The sequence below is a fragment of the Pteropus vampyrus genome, unplaced genomic scaffold (assembly GCF_000151845.1).
Source record: "Pteropus vampyrus isolate Shadow unplaced genomic scaffold, Pvam_2.0 Scaffold436, whole genome shotgun sequence".
Taxonomy (NCBI): domain Eukaryota; kingdom Metazoa; phylum Chordata; class Mammalia; order Chiroptera; family Pteropodidae; genus Pteropus; species Pteropus vampyrus.
In genome coordinates, this window is record NW_011889217.1 from 1185880 (window position 1) to 1205967 (window position 20088).

Below are 20088 nucleotides of genomic sequence, written 5' to 3' on the forward strand. Positions count from 1 at the left end.
CCTGAAACTAATATAAAATAATATTGAATGTCAACTTTAATTGAAAAATAAAAATAAAAACAAAGACCAACATTGGAAAGACCAATACTTTCAATTAAAAGGCAGAGTTTCTTAGGTGAGAAAAAAAAAAAAAAACAAGACTAACTGTATGCTGCCTATAAAAAATAGTTTAAATGTAAAGACATAGAAAGGTTGAAAATAAAACAGTGGAAAAAATATACAAGTGGGAAGCATAAGAAAACTGTATTATCAGAACTAAGTAGGCTTTAAGACAAGGAAGATTCCCAAAGATAAGGACATTTCATAATGATACAGGGTCAATTCAAGAGGAGACATAAAATCACAGACATGTATTCACCTATTAATAGAACTTTAAGATATATGAATCAAAAACTGACAGAGCTAAAGGGAGAAATAGGAAAATACACAATGATGGTTGGAGATTTTAACACTCCTTTCTCAGTAATTGAAAGATATAGAAGATCTGTCATCTAACTTGGCCTACTTAACGTTTATAGAACACTACACCCAAGAACTGTAAATGAAAATTACACCCAAGAACTACAGAGTGTTCATAAAAATAGACCATATACTGGGACATAAAATAAGTCTCAATATATTTGAAAAGATTAGAATTTTACAGCTTTTAATTCAATTCAAATACCCATCCATAAAAGAAGGAATTTCTGCATACTAAGAATAGTTTGACCAAAATGTAATTAATTTAAATATAAATATCAATCTTTAAAATCCCCAAATATTTAAAAATTAAAGAACATACTTCTGAATAACACTTGTCAAAAAAAGCACAAGAGATTCAAGATGGCGTAGAAGATAGAGACTGTACATGCCTCCTCTAGCAATCACACCAAAATTATAGCAAAACTACAGAGCAACCAGTATGCGGAGTTGCTAGAGGTCTGGCTGAATAGAAGCCCTGTAACTAGGTCACTTCAAATAACAGGTCACCTCAAAACGGTAGGAGGGGCAGAGATGCAAAACAGCCTGGTTCCACAACTGCATGTGACGATCGAGAATCAAGAGAGCGATCTTGACTGCAGAGCCACCTTCCCCATCTGAGGAGTGAGGGGTCCTGGCCGCACATTGGGTTCCCCAGCCCATGCTTCCAGTGCCAGGAAAAGAAGTCCCCACAATCTCAGGTTGCAGCTGAGTGAGACGGAGGGCTGCAGGAAGTGGAGGCCTTCCCTCTTACAGGCCCCACACCAGCCTTACTTATTGATGGAATTGCTCCCTCTGAACTCCAGCACTTGGGCAGCAGCTTGAGTGGGGCCAGGGACATACAGGGAGGTGCTGAGCTATCAGGCTTCAGGATGAGGGCTGGAGGGGCAGCTTGCACCTGGACAGGGGTGCAGGGAGAAGCCATTGTTCCTTTGTGGAGCCCTCCCTGCTCCCAGCTTGTAGATGCAGGCACCATCAACCTGGATAACACAGGTAGCTCTGCCCAGGTGATTCCCTGAGACTCTGCCTCTCCCAACTTGTGGGCCCACCCAGCTGCTTCCAGTGATTTATTCCAAACAAATGGGCTGTCTTGGCTCCTGCTGTGAGTTTTCATAAAATCTCTGAAAGGCTCACAAAACCCAAAGCAGCAGCATCTGGCCTCAGCATGCCCTGTACCTTGTGCTGAGCAGCCCCAAGTCCCACACCACTGGCAGCTGGCCTTGTTTCTGATTTAGCCCCTCAAGGCACCTATAAGCCCAGCACAGGTAGCAACTATATGTGGATTGCTTGGTGACTCTTACCAGGTGGCCCCGGAGATGCATAGCCTGCAGCTGAACTTGGCCTGCAGCTGGACCCCTCAGGTCTATGCCAAGGGGCCCCACAGCACACCTACTACATAAAGCCATTCTACTCAGACTGGGAGACTTAGAAGCCCTACCTAATACATAGAAATAGACACAGGGAGGCAGCCAAGATGGGAAGACAAAGAAGCTTGTCCCACATGAAAGAACAGAACAAAGCTCCAGAAAAAGAATTCACAAAAATGGAGACAAGCAACATACCAGATGTAGAGTTCAGAACACTCAAGGAACTTAGGGGAAGAATAGATAGACTCAGTGAGAATTTCAAGAAAGAGGTAAAAAAAAAAAACCCATAAAAATGGAGATGGAAAACATAATAGGGCACCAGTCAGAAATGAAGAATACAATATCTGAGATGAAGAATACATTAGAGGGAATCAACAGAGTGAATGAAATGGAGGATTGAATCAGCGACATAGAGGGTGGGGTAGCAGAGGACACCCAGTCAGAACAGCAACAAGAAAAAAGAACCCCCCCCCAAAATAAAGGTAATTTAAGAAGCCTCTGGGACAATGTCAAGCGTAACAACATTTGCATCACAGGGGTACTGGAAGAAGAGAGAGAGCAAGGAATTGAAACCCTATTTGAAGAAATAATGATGGAAAACTTCCCTAACTTGGCAAGGGAAATACACATACAACCCCAGGAAGTTCAGAGAGTCCCAAACAAGGTGAACTCAAAGAGGCCCACACCAAAACACATCATAATTGAAATGCTGAAGGTTAAATTCAAAGAATCTTAAAAGCAGCAAGAAAAAAGCAATTAATTATCTACAAGGGAATGCCCATACAACTGTCAGCTAATTTCTCAACAGAAACTTTACAGGCCAGAAGGGCTTGGCACAAAATATTCAAAGCGATGAAAACCCAAGACCTACGACCAAGATTACTTTACTCAGTGAAGTTATCATTTAGAATTGAAAGACAGATAAAGAGCTTCCCAAACAAGAAAAAGCTAAAGGAGTTCATCACCGCCAGGCCAATATTACAGAAAATGTTGGAGGGACTTCTTTAAGAAGAAGAAAAAAATATGTATCAAAAGTCTAAATAAAGAATGGCAATAACTACATATCTATCAATAAGTACTTCAGATGAAAAAGAACTAAATGCTCCGATCAAAAGATAGGGTGGCTGAATAAGAAAACAAGACCCTTACAAGCCTACAAGAGATTTACTTCAGATTAAAAGACACACACAGACTAAAAGTAAGAGGATGCAAAAAGATATTTTACGATAGGGGATAGTGTGCTGAGTGCAGTAAGTCAGATAAAGGAAGACAAATGCCATATAATTGCATGTATTTGTGGAATCTAAGGAACAAAACAAACGAACAGAAACAAACTCATAGATATAGAGAACATTTTAAGGATTACCAAATGGGAGGGGTTTGGGGGTTGGTGAAAAAGGGGGTAGGGATTAAGAAGTACCTATTGGCAGCGCAAAATGGTCATGGAGATAGAAAGTATAGCATAAGGAATGTATTTAACAATATTGTAATAACTGTGTGTGGTGTCAGAGGTGCACTAGATTTATTGGCGTGATCACTTTGTGGGTTATATAGATGTCTAATCTAGATGTCTAATTACAATGTTGTACACCTGAAACATATGGTATATTGTAGGCCAACTATAACTGAAAAATAAAAAATTATAAAAATAAAATTAAAATGTATGTAGCTAAAGGATGGATTTCAAAATAGAAAAATTAAGAAATAGCAATAAGCATCTAGTTTTAAAAAGATTTCAACAATAAGTATCTGATTAAAACAAATGTAACTATAAAAAAGCACAAGGCAAATTAGAAAACATTTTTAATTGAATGGTAATGAAAATATAATATCATGAATTGTGGGATGCTGCTAAAATTGTGTTTAATGGAAATGTATAGCTTTAAATGTCTATTTTAGAAAAGAAGGTTTTAAATCAATGTTCTAAGTTTCTCCTTAAAAAACATAGAAAGATGTGCAAATTCAATCCAAAATAACAAAATAAGATTTATTTCATCAATTCCATTTATTTTATTGATTTAGTCATTTATTTTATTGTTTCATAGAAACAATGAGAAAAACAATAAAGAAAATTGACAAAGCCAGGAGTTCTTTGAAAACATTAATAAAATTAATAAAACCTAGCAGGGCTTATCAAGGTAAAAAGGAAGCACAATAGCCAATATCGGGGATGAAAAATGAGATAACACTACAGCTCCCCAGTCATTAAAAAGGACATTAAGAGAATATTATCGACAACTTTATGGCAATAAATTGAACAACTGAGATGGAGTGAAAACATTTCTCGAAAAATATGGTTTACTATAAGTGACACAAGAAGAAATGGAAAGTATGATGACTCCATACCTATTTAAAGAAATTGAATTCATAACTTAAAACCTTTCCAAAAAGAAACTTCAGGCCTAAATGGTTTCACTGATGAATTGTATCAAACATGTTAGGAATAAATAACACCAATCTTATACAAAGTCTTACAGAAAATGGAGGAGAAGGAAGTCCCAACTCATTTGATGATGTCGGCATAAGTCTGATATCAAAATCAAAGCTATTGCAAGAAAAAAATGACAGGCCAATATCCTCATGAACATGGATGCAAAAAAATCCAGCAAAATATTAGCAAGTCTATGCCAGCAATAATGTTGCAGAAAAGATCCAAAAATAGACTGGTGAGAAACCAAGCGGCACTCAGAGAGTTGGAACTCAGGTTTATTATGCCAGCAGTCCCAGAGGAGCCAGTGCTCTGAAGATCTAGACCAGGAGCTCAGTTGCAACAGTTCTTATATAGACCTTTTTTAGTGCCGGCGGATTGGTTAATTTGTCCTCAGACCATTACAAAGCAGCGGGAGTTGCTATGGTTGCAGGTAGTTACAAAGTGTTACAAAGAGAGGGAGTTGCTAGGGGGTAAAGCAACATTTGTTGCTTACATCAAATAAAAGGGAAGGTGAGTCTTTAGTCAATTTTGAGTACAGCCCATGCAGCTAGCATATGTACAGAAGCAGAACAGAGAGCTGATTAGCCTTTTGCATGAAAATTCCTCTTCAATAACAAAAAGAATAATAGGTCAGACCAAGTGGGGTCCATCCTAATAATGCAAAGTTAGCTCAAAATTAAAAATATCAAGGTATTCTTCACATTAACTAAAGAAAAGAGAAAAATCATATAATGACATTTCAATAGATTCAGAAAAAAATTTGACAGAGTTCAACATTAATCCACAAGAGTCAAATAAAATGTACTTGAAAGTGTTTAACAAATTGAAAGATGCTACAGAAATGGAAGTTATTTTTATTGTCATCCCCCTGCTGTAACGCCTTGAAATTTATTGACTTCTTTCTGATAAGGGATTCTTAGTACCTGGACAACATACTTTTTAACTATTCGATAAGCGACCTCAGAATGGGATTCAACTGCTATGCACGATAGAATAATAAAATAATGACAACTACATGGTCTACACTGCCACCGTTACTTGAGGGCTTACTGAATGCTGCGCTCTTCATGCATTGTTTTATTTTAGCCTCACAGCAATTCGGAAGAAAGCACTAATATTTTCTCTATCTTATAGATGAAAGAATTAGAATTAGAGAATAAATATGTAGTTCGAGGTCTCACATATAGTTAGTTCGTGGCAGAGTCAAGAATCCAGCTGAGGCATACTCAAGAACTTGAGCTTTTAAACCCTACCCTGCCTTGCCCTCTGCAGCCTTATCTGGGAAGGGTCCCCTAGGGTTGGCTTCTGTCCTCCTGGCTTTTCAGGGAGGCATGAGCCTGGTCTTGTATCCCCTTTTTCTGCATTCTGAGCACTGTGCTAACACTATATTAATAGGAAAGAAAAATCTCTTTAACTGTACTTGGTGGATTTTTAAATTCTTAATTACCATTTTAAATTACAAAAGTAATGCATATTCACATGAAAAATGTTAAAACCATGAGAATGAGTGTAAGGTGACCAGTATTGTTCCCGTTCCCCACAATTCCCCAGTCACATTCCCTGGACCAAATCACTGTCCACAGATATATATTCTCCCAGGAATTTTGTATGTGTATGCAAATACACAAGCATACATATACTCTTAAAGTAAGCAGATGGATCATCTACTCCTGTCACTTGTTTTTTTTAACAATACACCTTGGAGAGCGTTCCATAACAATACATTTAAGTTTACCTCACTCTGTTAAAAGTATGTGTAATATCCTTTTGAATGGCTATACCATAATTTATTTAACCAGGCCGCTATTGATGAATATTTAGGGGTTTTTTTATTTAAAAAATATTACAGATGTTTCAGCAAGCGATTTTGTACATACATCTTGTGCATATGTATGAGTATTTCTAGGGGAAAAAAATTCAAGAAGATGGAATTGCTGAGTTGAGGGGTATCTACATTTAAAATTTTGGTAGATATTCAAATAACCCTGTAAAAAGTTTGCCATCAGTGGCACGCCCAAAATAGTGTATGATACAAAATAGTGTATGATAGTGCTCATTACCCTTCATCAGGTATTTCAAATTTTTGAAATTTCTTTCAACTACATGTATGGAGGAGGGCCTTCTGTGTGCTTTAGACACTACGCTAGACTCAGAGATTTGAAATGCAGTCTGTATAGCTAGAAGAGGATTTGTTGGTGAATTATTGTTCCTTTGGGACTAAGAGCTTTTACCCTTTTAGAAACAGGAAACTGCAAGCTGGTGAGGTATTTAGTTTCAATTTAGCTTAATGGAAACCTGTTAGTGAGTTTTAAAATAAGGACCAAGACAATTGAAATGGTAAACGAAGTCTCCTGGGCCCCAGGCAGGAGGATGTAGCCTCTGTGGGTTTGCATGCTTCAAAGAGCCCCTCTTTCCAGGAACAGTCATGTTTCCACATTTAACTGTTCAGTGGAGATGTGAGCTGCTGAAGGGTCTAGTCGTCCCTAGGGCATGTGCTTCTTAGTAGGTAAGGACCACACAAATCCTGTATGGCTGAGGGCAGAGCAGAATCTATAAGTGGGAATATAATGCTGCTAATTGTCATGTATCAGGCACAAACTCTGGCCGGGCACCCCTGTATGCAACTTATCTACATCAACTCATTTAATTCTTATAAGCCTATGACTGTCTGAGAAGGTGTATGATAGTGCCTTTTAAATGATGCCCATTTTAAAGATGAGGATATCGAGGTTCAGAGAAGAGAATTAACTTGCCTAGAGTGTAGAACTAGCAGAGTGAGGGGACTCAAACCCAGGTATGGTTGACTTCAAAGCCCACATTTAGGCTTCATGGGTACACCTGATCTCATATTGTTTTTAAAATATTATATCTTCATAATTAGGAACAGCTTAAGAAATTTTGGTCTCCCTACATGCCCCTACAATATGCTCAGAGACAAATGAGTTGCTTATACTCTTCGATGGGTCATATACCAAAACAGATCTAAGTGCAGGTAAATTCTCAATAGGTGGCAATAATAATTATCTATTAGATTGACCAGAATTTTTATTTTCATAGCAGCCTCCCAATGGTTGTGGGAGGAAAAGTGTAGGAGATGAGATGGATGCTGTGTTAGGGAGCTTAGAATTCACCTCAGAACTGATGGGGAGCCCTTCCTTGGAGGCTTTAAATCAAGAGAGTGACATGATCAGATGTATGTTTTAGGAAGACCACTTACAGCGATTGAAGTTTGGTAAAATCCTGGCCATCATTGGGTTGGTAACCTAATTTCTCTATGCCTCAGTTTCCTCATCTGTAAAATGGGAATAATGATAGCTCCTATCCTATAGGATGTTTGTGAAGATTAAATGAGATAATTTAAACAGATAAATTATTTAGTAAATGACTGGCCCAGAGTAAATGCTCAATAGCCAAAAATTATGACAATGATATCATTATTAGAGTGGAGAGAAACTGGAGTCAAGGAAATCAAATGTAGTTAGGCAAGAGATAGTAAGGGCCTGAATTAAGAGAGGTATAATTAGAGAGGATAGTTATGAAGGATATTAAAGAGAATTGTTAGACTTTGAAATATGATGCTAATGGGAATATGAGAGAAAGGCGGGCATCTTTGATGGTTCGTAATTTCCAACCTGGGTGACTTAATAGATGATGGTGCAGTGAGTGAGATAGGAAATTCTAGAAAAAACAAGTTTGGGGTGGAAAAAAACATAATGAGGTCAATTTTTAAGATACTGAGTTTGAGTACTTCATCATCAATTCAAACATGAGGTTCTGAGAAGTCTAAGCTACAGAAATAGATTTGAGCGTCTTCATAAGGTGGGAGGTGAAGCTATGAGTGGGGATAAGAGCACCCAAGTGGGGAATATAGAGAATAAGAACACTATGGAGGTCAAGCATATAGTCCTGGAGAGGTCAAAGATATTGAGAAGGAACTATTGGAGAGGTTGGTGACAAAAAATGTAGTTGGAGAAGTTTCAAGAAGGAGCGAGGGAGCCCTCAGTAATATCAGGTCCTGTAAGAGAACTGAGAAGTAACTACTAGGCAGCTGAGTTGTTACCAGTTGCTGCTGTCAGATGTTCACACTAAAATCTGTAACAACGAGAGTAGGAAAATGATCTACTATGAAGGAGTTTCGGCTAGGACATCTGTAATCCCATTGATCACCAGGCTTATTGACCGCCACGGTGGTCAGGGAGGCAGGGATGGTTCCTCTTCCTATATCACTCCTTGGCCAAATAGAATGACCTCTTCAAGAATAGAGGATGTTCTTTGGTTAATAGTGTAAGAATGGTGGACCTCCCTTGTTAGAATCTCCAAGCTGCCTCCTATGTGTACTGCAGTATTATGTTTCTTTTCACAATACTGTCCCCATTTGCAGACCCAAACCCAGAGATGACAGAGTATTTATACATTTTATCCTTCATCAGCCAGGATTTGTGGTGGTGATGGAAGGTAGGGCAGAGCTTTGCTCCAAGTGAGGAAAGGAAGAGTAGAGGGACGTTGGAGAAAGGTGATAATATACCAGAATTTGATGAAAGACCAGCAGAAACTAGTTGGATAGGGGTTTATTAGGCAGAGACAGTGCAAGCAGGGAGGGGGAAGGGGAAGATGGCATTCCTGGTAAGAGGAATGGTAAAAGCAAAGGTGCAGAGGTGGGAGAGCACAGTCCAAGCTTAGGAAATGTGAGTAGCCTCACTGGGCTGCATCTCAAAGACCTTACACATGAAGGGTGGGAGAGCAGGCTAGAATGGAGACTTGTGGCCAGATGATACGGTTCTGAGGGCCAGGGAAGAGAGCTTGGGCTTTCTTCTTCTGTGGTTTGATGGCTTCTGGGAGAAACCATCAAAAGCTTTTCAGGAATTCAGGCTTGTCTATTTCAAGCTTTTCCTTCTGGAAGACCAAGGGCCCAAAGTGGCAGCCTGACATTCAATCTCCTTCGCCATGGTTGGGAAGTCAGGGCTGTAGCTGATTTCACTGGCCTGTTTTGCATTTATTGTAGTGTGGCTTTTATAGTGTGTTAATTGAAATATTTCCAACTGCCAAAAACAATTACACTCAAATTGCCTTGTCAGTTCTTTTATTGCCAGATAAATGTTTTACAGACATATTTATGGGGGCAGTGGTAACTGGATCTTGTTTTCTATTTAAGGCTGGCAGTTCAGGTTGGGATTGGCCCTCCAGTTCTCTGTTGTGGGCCAGAAAGCTGTTGGATGTTGTGGTGCTTCCATCTCGTTACCTTAGGGATCAGAGGCTCTTCAAAGGAAAGCAGCTTTCTGGCTCATGCAGCTTAGCCTCAGAGAAGGGATCCCATCACTGGAAACCTTGGCAACCTGGCAGAAATCTGAATCCTGCTGCCTGCCCTACCAGCAACAATCTCAGCCCTAGCTGAGACATGCTCTACTCTCCCTTTCCTCCCCTCCACCACCAAAGCCTCTCCCATAGATCCTATCATGTAAAGGCTTAAGAGCCCATCTAATCAAACTACTTCCTTCACTTTGCATTTCGGAAACTGAAGCGGAGAGACTTTCCCAAGATCACAGAGCTGGAAGCAGAGGTCTCTTTCCCGTATGCTATGCTGCTACCACCATGTGCCCTTTGACTTCTCTGCTGCCTTGACCCCTTCTTCAGTGCTCTAGGCCTGCTTTTTCCCAGAGCTCCTCCCTCACGTTTCTAGCCTCCACTGATCTCCCTCTTACTCTATCATCTGAAACACCTATTGTTCTGTACATACTGCAGGGTTTCGTTTGTTTGGTGGAACATTTTACTATCTCTGTCACTGTTCTCCTCTTGCCTTTGTACACGCTGTATTTTTCTAAAAAGCCCTTTTGAAAAATATTTTCTCCACCTGGACACCCCTACTTGTCCTTTGTTACCCAGCTTAGAAATTGCCACCTCTGGAAGCCTTTCTTATGTACCTCAGGCTGAGTAAGTGCCTCCAAGCACTTACAGCAGCACCCTGTGCACACATATCTCTATTGCTGACACAGAGCAGGCTTTCAAAGGAACAAATGCTAAATGAGTGAGTAAGGGAGCACGTGAGTAAACGACGAGCACTAATCATTCTCATCTATCTTCCATGGACCCTGAGCAAACTGCGGTAGGGGCTTCATCTCTCTTCATCTTTGTCCCACTGCTTAGGTTAGTGCCTGACACATAAATAGATGCTCAATAAATGTTTATCAAGTTGAATTGAGCATGCTGCTCTTGGGAACATAAAAATGGAGCATGTTAAAGCTGGAAGGTCATCATATACAATCTTATGCATTTTACTGATGAGGAAACTGAGGCCCAGAGAGGAAAAACATTTTTCCAAGGATCATGATTGCTAATGGGTTTGGTGGAATTCATTCATTCATTTGACAAGTATTTTTGAACACCTACTATATTATGAGACTGCAGTAAACAAAACAAAGTACCTGCTCAGAAAGAGCTTACATTCATCCCAAACAAGTGTTTAGGAATATAATCTACCCTCAGAATCCCCTTAATGCCTAGTACAGAGCTGAGCACTTAAAATATGCTTTTTAAAAAATGTTTGTTGAACTAGTTGCAAATAAGACATGCCCTGGGCTAGGTTACCTGGTGGGCTCTCCCTGGGTCAGTCCCACTGATGCTGGAATAGAGTTGCCTCAGATACAGGACCTCCTTGGCTGGGCTAAGATGCACATGTTGCCCCTGCGAGGACTATTTTTGAGACTTGGGAAAGCCAAATGTCCCTCCTCTGCAAGGCCCCTGGGCAGAAGCCTCCCTGTAATACTGTTTCTGTTATGTCCATGGAGATTTGCTTATGACTTACCTTCTTTTTGTGTTCTTTCAGAGCAACACAGTGAGCAGAGGAACCAGGAAGAGAGTAAGTCTGAAACACCACAATCTCTCAGCAAGAAGCTAATAGCACTTTTGCTCTTGAAAATATTAGCTATATATTTTTTAGAAAATTTAAATGAGCAAAAAGAACATTAAAATCACCCTTAAACCTACCACCCCAGGAAACCTCTTAGTTAACATGTGATATTATATCTTCCCAGCTATTTCTATGCATATGTAAAAATTATATGTATTTATTTTTAGATGGAATTTCAAACTTTATGCCATTTTATAATATGCTTTTTACATAATATATTTAGAGTACCTTCCTTTGCCTATAAATAACTTTTATAGCATCATTTAAATTACTATGTAATATTTTACCATAGTTACTTATGGCTGTGCCATAATCAGTTTAATTTTGCCCCATTGTTGGACATTTAGATGTTTTCTTTTTCTTACTATTACAAACAATCCTCCAACAAATTTTCATGCATTTAAATCTCTGGACATATCCTCGGTTGTTTTTTTAATATGACTTTTAATTTTAATTTTAATTTTTTTCAGTTATAGTAATATAAATTTCTATACATAGAAATGTGAGGCAAAGTGTGTAAATACTTATTAGGCTTTTGATAAATATTTCCAAATTGCTCTTTAGAAAGATAGTGCTAATTTCTGGCTCCCCATTTCCCCACAGCCTCATCAACACTGGATATTAGTTTTGTTTGTTTGGTTTTATTATTATTCTTTTCTTACACAAAGAAAATTATTTAAGACCTTTATTAACAGGTGCTTTTGTCGACTTTTTTGAAAAAATCAAGTTGTAAACTTTTATTACAAATTGAAAATGAAGTTCTTAAAAATCTCAACTTGACCAGATATGAAACAATTAAAACTTTAAAGATGTTTTGATAAAAACCAGACTTAGAAAAAACGATTGCCATTACCAAAAAAAATATGTCTTTAAGTAAAAATGATAAAAACCACATATTGCATAGATAATGTAGATAGTTCTAGTTATTTGGTCAACAGGCAAAAAACAAGGACTTAAGGTCTTTAGCTCCAATCTTTTGTTCATTTCTTACTGCTGAATTTCATATTTATTTCTTTTTGTTGAATGACTAAACCAGATGATGGTAAGAGACGGTAAGCCCTCATTTACTCAACCCTGCCTTGCTTGGCCTGGGGAGCGGAAAAATTCTCAGCTGGTGCATCGGCTACTTTAGTCTCTTTGCCATCTTGTGGTTTAGGGTTTTCTAGTCGTTTGCATCAATAATTGAAGTTTTGGAAGTACTGATGTTGAGGTGGCTGCTGACCTTGGCTCTCATCTCCTTGATTTTCCATATGTTCTTCGTTGCCGTCCTCTGTAGGCTGTCTTTGGCAGTGAGGGCCCTGTGGAATCATGGTCTATAGTTCCCAATACATGTTCTGTCTCATTGGTCTACCTTATTCTCCTGCACCCTGGTTGTCAGCTCCCTCCATCACATCTCCCTGCACAGGAGGGTTGGAATACTGTACTGGATGCTCGTAGCATCTCTGCGTTTAGTTAGGCGGGAACCATTGCCTGCAGTAGGGCCTGCTGGGCCTCCTGGAGCACTCTTCAATCCCTCATTCTTTTCCTCACTCTTACTATTCTGGTAATTCCATTGGTAATTGCGCGGAGGACCCCCGAGACATAGATAGCATCTCTAACGGTTAAGGTCTGCTGCATACTTACTTCCTTGCACTGGAACTCCACCAGGGCCTATAACATTTGCTGCCTCCACACCCTTTTCTCCTTCAACAACATCAAACTCCAGTCTTTCCATCTCCTACACTGCAAAGGTACTTCCTGGGGTTATTCTTCCTCATGGCAGGCAGCCTGGTGTACAAATACATCTTCCTTGGTGTCATTCCTGTTGATGAAATCATATCAGTTTCTTACATTGAACCATGTTACTGTTCCCAAAACATTCCTTGAGATCATCTTCTTGTCTCTGGCAGTAGGTGCTGCCAATGTGAATCCACCCAGGGGCTCTGCTCCCTTGCCGCTGCCTGTGATGCCAGGCTTGATGTTGGCAGTACTGAGGGTGGGAACAGCAAGCTACTGCTGGGTCTCAGCCTTGCTGCTCATGGTTACAGTAAAGATGACTGGGGCTGGCTGTGGCAGCTGCGGCTTCTCCCAAGTGTGATGGTAACTGGGACAGAGGGCAGCAGCAGGGCTGCTCAGGGCTCTCTGGGGTCTGCTCTCTGCTCTTGCTACCTGTTGAACTTGGTTGATTTTATTTTTTATTTTTATTTTATTTTATTTTATTTATTTTTATAGGGAAAAAATTGCATTGTTTTATTTTGCCTATTTTTGATTGTTTGTGAAGATGAATAATTTTTAATATGTCATGGGTCACATTGGCAAAGTGTTTAACTATCAGGGAAAGGAAAAATTAGTCCTTGATTTTTTTTGTTCCAAGGATCTGGTGGGACTGTGAGGCTTAAATTTACTGAGTACTGAGAGTATTGCTGTCAGAGTAACCTTAAGGTGACAATTTGGAAGGTAAAATATGAATTAGAAGTGAAATAGCTTAAAGAACATTTTGCATAAAGCTCTGCCTTTGGCAGCTGGTCCCAGCCGTTTATTTCCAGGCTGTGTGGGAATCAGTAGTGAGGAGCCAGCTCTTCTGGTCCCCGTTACTGGAGCCAAAGACCCACCACAATGTTCCAGCTAAGCCCTGACTCCCAGGGCAGAGGTGGCCATTATCTTCCAGGTAATGAGAACTCTGGCCTGAGCAGTTCCTTTGGACTATTCCATGAGAGGTCTGTTGTGTATTTTGCATTTTATGTATCAGGGGCAGAGCTTGGTTTCTGGGAGGATTTATGAATGAAGGGGCTTCCTGCAACATGCTCACTTGCCCAAGCAGATCAGACACTTCTGATCTTCATATGAGGTTTTTGTCCAGGATGAAGATTCAGGGACTGAAGTGGGAGAGGGGGCAGACGAATGGGCCCAGTCCAAAGCTGCAGTTAGACCTCCTGACCAGTTGGAGTTGACCGATGCGGTGAGTGAGCAGCATCCTACCCTTCTCCCACCTCTTCCAGCCTCAGAGATGCATTTTTCCATAGTATTGACTGAGAGCCTGCACAGAACCTGGGTATAAGGTATCTCCTGATACCTGATAAGACTCCTCCCGAGCCTCGGTGCGGGATAGGGATCCTCAATGTATGACTCTTTTGGTATTTCTCTTCCTTAGGAGCTAAAGGAGGAGTTTACCCGAATTCTGACAGCCAACAATCCACATGCACCCCAGAACATCGTCAGGTACAGCTTTAAAGTAAGCCATCCCCTCTGGGACAGGCACCTCTATGTGCTCCTTGGCTTGGCAGTGACTTGCTACTCTGCAAAAGCCTCTTAGCTATTAGAGAAACCATCTTTAAACTGAGGTCTTTGAGCAGAACCCTGAGATTTTACATGGAGTTTTCCAGACATTTTTGAAATTACTTGGTGAACCTCCCTTGCAGTCTTGCTAATTGCATTGTTTAAGTGCAGAGCCATTCTTTTCAAGAATCCTGAAGTCAATCATTGGATTAGAAAAATACTTTTCTGATGTGTATAACACATTTTTTGCTAACATTAACTACAGCCAGACACCTGGGTGGAGTACAAACTCCCCTCTCAGGCTCTGTTCTCAGTGTCTTCTGACATCAGAGTCAGGTAGGCAGCTGACTCCTCAGGGCCCTCTCTTGGGGCATGTGGTATGCACGTGTTCTCACTTGGTGGACATGTGTGTGGCACATCTTTAAGAGGGACAACACTGTTTTCAGCCATAGCAAAGTCAGCTCCTGTGAGTACTGATAGAAGAAAACTTCCAAATACAATTTGAGCTAAGGTGGAAGTACGCATGTGTTTTTTAGTTATCTTAAGATCCATTTGTTCCATGCTTACTATGTGCCAGTATCAGGTCCTATATTAGACCTTTTACATAGAATATCTCATTTAATGTTCAGATTTCTTTGACATAGGAACTACTTTTATCTTTATTTTATGAAACTGAGGTTACACTAGATAAAACAAGTAACAAAAAGTCACAGCCAGGATTCAAAGCAAGATTTGAACTAGTCTGACTCCAAAGCAACATCACACTCCTTCTTAAATATATGTCTATATAATTATTTTAAATATATAATAGAAACTCATGGTACAAATTTCAAAAGATTCAAAAGAGCAATGAAAATACAATGGAAATTAAACCTCCCCCGCCTATGCCTGTCCCCAGAGACCACTACTGTTAACAATTTCTTTCTCTTTTTTAAAAAACAGTTTTATTGAGATACAATTTGCATACTATACAATCATTCATTTGAAGTGTATAATTCAGTGGCTTTTAGTATATTCAAATTGTGTAACTATCACCACAAACAATTTTAGAACGTTTTCATCCCCCTCAAAAGAAACCCCAGATCTCCATCCCTTCTAGCCCTAAACAACCATGAATACATTTTTCATCTCTATAGATTTGCCTATTATGGACATTTCATGTAAAAGCAATCATACAATATGGGGTCTTTTATGACTGGCTTCTTTCACTTAGCATGTTTTCAAGGTTCATCCATGTTGTAGTATGTATCTACACTTCATTTCTTTTTATTGTCAAATAATATTTTATTGTATAAATATGCCATATTTGATTTATCCATCATAAGATGATGGACATTTAGGTTGTTTCTGTTTCTTGGCTATCATGAACAATACTGCTGTGAACAGTTTTTTTAACACACTGCTTCTTATTTAAAATTGAGTAGTCAACCCCTCCAAAAAGAGGTTGGGACAAATACAGATGTATTTCCTGAGGAGTTCCACTTCTGAGTTATGCTAATGGCTTCCCTTGGGCAACCCATAAAGGAGCAGAGGGTCAGAAGGAAGCTGCCTTGCTCTACCTGAGCTTATGCTAGAGTGTGGTGCACTCTATGGGCTCCTGTCTTTCTGACATCTAAAAGAGGGTCTCTCTAGAACTCAGTGTGCTGGCCATGGGAGGCATGCTACAGGCATAGGATTGGCACTGGTTTGTGAGTGTCAATGCACCCCTTTTGGCCTCTGGATAGCCTACTTATTAGAAAAAAATTTTTTGAGGCAACTGCCATCTGGGTAGCCCTAAGCTCTCAGGCAGGCTCACTTTACCCAATCTTCTAATAGCCTCCCAGGCTCACTTGGCATCCTCCCACAGAACTGGTCTCTATTTCATTGGTCCTTCAAGAGCTTTAGGTCTCCAAAGCTACTACTTTCCCTTGAAGTGCTGGAGTGGGCACTGGAGATGGTTCAGATCTAGGCATGCCTCCCCTCCTTTCACAGAAGCAATGGAGTCAGAATACCATCCCAAAACTAAAGAGGAAGGTGCCAGTCACTGCTGGGGATAGAGTGAAGGTGAAATCTCAAATAACAATGATATAGTTCCCATGGGAACTTCCATTGTTATAGTAATAGTTACTATTTTTATTGAGCACTTATTATGTGTCATACACTATGTTAATAGATTGTTTTAATTATTTTACAACTATTCTGCAAATTAGAGATTATTATTCTCATTTTATGGGTGAAGAATTTAAAGCTTAGAGTGGTGAAGCACAAGGTCATGTAGATAATAGGGGCAGAATCAGGATTTGAATCCAATTTTGCTTATCTCTGTACATCATGCTCTTAACCACTGTACTGTCTCATCTCCCCATCCATCTGAATTACTGAGAGAGGAAGGGCTTTGTGGTGACTTGTTAAGGCAGAGCTTCCCAACCTGTGTGCAGAAATAGTGATCTTTTTAGCCTTCTGGGGGCAAGTGGGTCTGGTATAGCTGGAGCCCATGGGCTGGTTTCCTCTGTAGTGAGTTTACCCCAGTATGCCATACAAACGTAATACTTTTCAATAAGACTTGAAAAGAGTTGGGAATAACTGTATTAAAAGAAGGAAGGGACTTTGGTATCAAATTCAACTTTAGGGCTAGGCTGCTGATTAAATCAGAGACGGTTTAGAGGAACAAGACTATAGGTTCTATGAAAGTGGGCATCATATCTGCTTTTGCTAAGCTTTATATCCCTGGAACTTAGAAAATACATGGCACATTATGTCTATTCAAAATTTATTTGACGAAGAAGAAATGAACCAGTTGGCATGAGCTTTAAATCTAGCCCTCTTTCTCATTTGCTATGTGACCTGGATAAGTGTCAAACCCCAACCTTTTCTAGATTTCTATGGTCCTCTTGTATGGAACAAAGGAATTGGAGATTTGATGTCTCTGAGAATCTTCCCAGCCCTGGCATCCATTAAGTGCAGTGGAGAGAAGGCTAGGCTATGTATGTTTAATGACCACATATGACCTGCCTTATGGTGATGCCTATGTGTGACCTGAGGTATGTGGTAAAACAGGTGAGCCAGGATTCCTTGGCATAAATATAGGAGCCAGTGATAGTTAAATCTCAAGCTGCTTGAAGTTGGAAGGAGAAGAGATTTAAAAATATGCCTTTGATGAGAACTTTAAAAAAACACAAACTTCATTTCATTTGCCTCCTCTTTTCTAAACTGGAATGCAGTGAAAACTTCAGACTAACTGAGGATTTGTTGAGTTACATTTCTGTTAAGAGATGAGCTATCTTAGGCCTTAGAGAATGAAGGCATACTACATTCTGACTCCAGCCCTTTTGAGGACCCCTGTTCTGACTCAGCCCCTTTTCTTCTTAGGAAGGCACATATAAGCTTATTGGCTTTGTGAACCAACTGGCAGTTCACTACAGCCATGTCGGGAACCTGATCCCCAAAGACTCGGATGAAGGACGGCGGCAGCACTACCGTGATGAGTTAGTGGCAGGTAGACCTCTGGGCCAGCCTGAGGCTGCATCCTGGGCCCCTTTCTCTGGTCACTCTTGGGAGTAGATTCCTAAGCCAGAACTTTGCAGAGTCTTTACTTATGTAAAATTCAACAGCTGGCAGTCCTTTTTAGGTCTGAGAGCTAACCCATGAGGCTCAGGCCAAGGAGAGCCCTGGGGCACATAAGCAGGAAGACAGAGAGCCTATCCTGCCAGGGTATGGGGGAGTGGGCCTGGATTGGGGCTCATCTGCAATATCCTACTCCAAGGTTCTCAGGAGTCTGCCAAGGTGGTGATTTCAGAAACAGAAATCCTTGAAGAAGATGAAGAGCCCAAGGATGCAGAAGCTGAAGCTGGGAGTCAAACAGATATACCTGCAGCTGAGGTACAGTATAGTATTGCTCTCCATCCTTCCCCGTCCCACTCTAGCTGTGGATGGAGATGTCAGGGGTGACTTACTGGGGGTGGGGGCTGAAGGTGAGAAGTTAGAGGCTGCAGGTACCAATGTCTCTGGCATCATCACCCTCTCCCACTGCCATCCTATTCTAGGATATGACTTCTCCCCACTCCCAGTTCCCTACACCTTCTTCTCACAGCTGAGTCCTGGTCCTGTGGGTCTTTTTTACAGGCAGCTGAAAAAGTGACTGAAGAAGAATTGATGGCTCCTAAGCAGCCCCGGGAGCGAAAGCTTACCAACCAGTTCAACTTCAGTGAGAGGGCATCACAGACCTTCAACAACCCTCTCCGGGTAGAGCAGCCCCCACCCTGACCCCTTTACCTCACAGCTCTGCATTATGCATGATAGGGAAGAAGCAGGCCTGACCCCAGCCCCAGCAGCCCTCAGCTTGGCAGGGTGACTAGATAGATGCCGTGATTACTCTCTCCAAGGAGAGCTGGAAGCATGTGTTCAGGTTCCTGTAAGCCATCTAGGCAGGAGTTCAGGGGGAGTAACAAGGAGGCTGGAGCCTTCCACTGATAAAGTGAAACTTGATGGAGACTTGAAGAAGAGATTGGGATCTGAGAAAGAGACAGGAGTCCAGAATATGTCAGGGGAGGTGGGGCTAGGAGCCAGTTTGACTGAAGTTCATAGTCTCTGTGATAGACTAGCTGGAAAGGGCTAGAAAAGTTCTCTGGCTTGTAAGTATGGAGGACCCTGAGTATCAGGCTGAACAAACCTCTCAGGGCTTCAAGTGAGGGACTCAAATGTATAAGGCAGTGTTCTATAGAAATGAATCTGTGAGTGAAGGGCAGAGGTCTGCAGGGTGGGTTTTTGGGAGCTCCTAATCACTTTGTGTAGCTTCTTCTAAAGGAGGTTTGGGTGGGAAATGTAGGCTTTCGCAACATCATTTCGTCCTTTTACTTCTTTGGCTCTGACCCTGGCCTTCTTTACTTCGCCAGTTCTGTGTCCTACCCCACCCTCAGCTCCAACCGAAAGGCTTTACCCATGTCGGGTTAAGTGAGAAGGAGCTGAGGGCCTTCTATGGGTTTCCTATTGTCATTGTTTTCTAGGACCGAGAATGCCAGATGGAGCCTCCTCCCAGGACAAACTTTTCAGCTACAGCCAATCAGGTGAGACCCTGAACTAGTCTAAAAACCACCACCCCACCCCATCCTCATGCATTTCTGTCTGGCTCTGCAACAAGGGAATCTGGTATGGTCAAAGATTCCACTACCAGTCTATACTTCTCATCCATCCACCTCCCTGCTCCTTGTTCAGGTTCTGAACACCATGTATGTGAGACACTAGGTCCCCACCCAGTGAGCTCTGGATCAGCCACATGCCCCCCCCAGGGCAAGACTGACCAAAGAGGAAACAGGCATGGCTTCTGGAAGTTCCTCCAAGACCAGGGGAGAACATTTGTTCCTACGGACTCTCTGTAGCCCATGGCACCCTGTAGCTGACTCTAAAGTATTAGCACTCTGACACTGCCTTTTCAGCAGCCTTCAGTGTTCTTGTAGAACCTCCTTCCCCCTTAAGTCCTACTGCGTAGCCATAGGACTTATCTTGCTGATTTAGGCAAGATATGGTGTCAGGAGACCCGAGCTCATACCCCAACTCTGTTGCTCATGCTGTAAGATCTTGGTCAAACCATGTCAACCTTAATGCCTGTTTCTTTCCTTGTCAAATGACGATGACAAGCAGCCTCACGGCGTTGTTGGAGAGCTCTGAATGAGATATCAGTGAAGTATATTACAGTG

General features: G+C 41.0%; 1 protein-coding gene and 1 pseudogene across 1 annotated transcript in view; one reads left to right on the top strand and one right to left on the bottom strand.

The window, feature by feature from the left end:
• The window catches only part of DNAI1 (dynein axonemal intermediate chain 1), a 62942-nt gene that overhangs the window by 11813 nt on the left and 31041 nt on the right, over nt 1-20088 (top strand). Inside the window, exons 2-8 of the mRNA XM_011381433.1 lie at nt 11078-11110; nt 14001-14099; nt 14292-14372; nt 17765-17891; nt 18159-18274; nt 18518-18637; nt 19399-19458. Of these exons, the coding sequence (XP_011379735.1) occupies nt 11078-11110; nt 14001-14099; nt 14292-14372; nt 17765-17891; nt 18159-18274; nt 18518-18637; nt 19399-19458 (636 nt within the window). The remainder of the gene's footprint in view (nt 1-11077; nt 11111-14000; nt 14100-14291; nt 14373-17764; nt 17892-18158; nt 18275-18517; nt 18638-19398; nt 19459-20088) is intronic.
• On the bottom strand, nt 12226-13180 carry LOC111732248 (annotated as a pseudogene).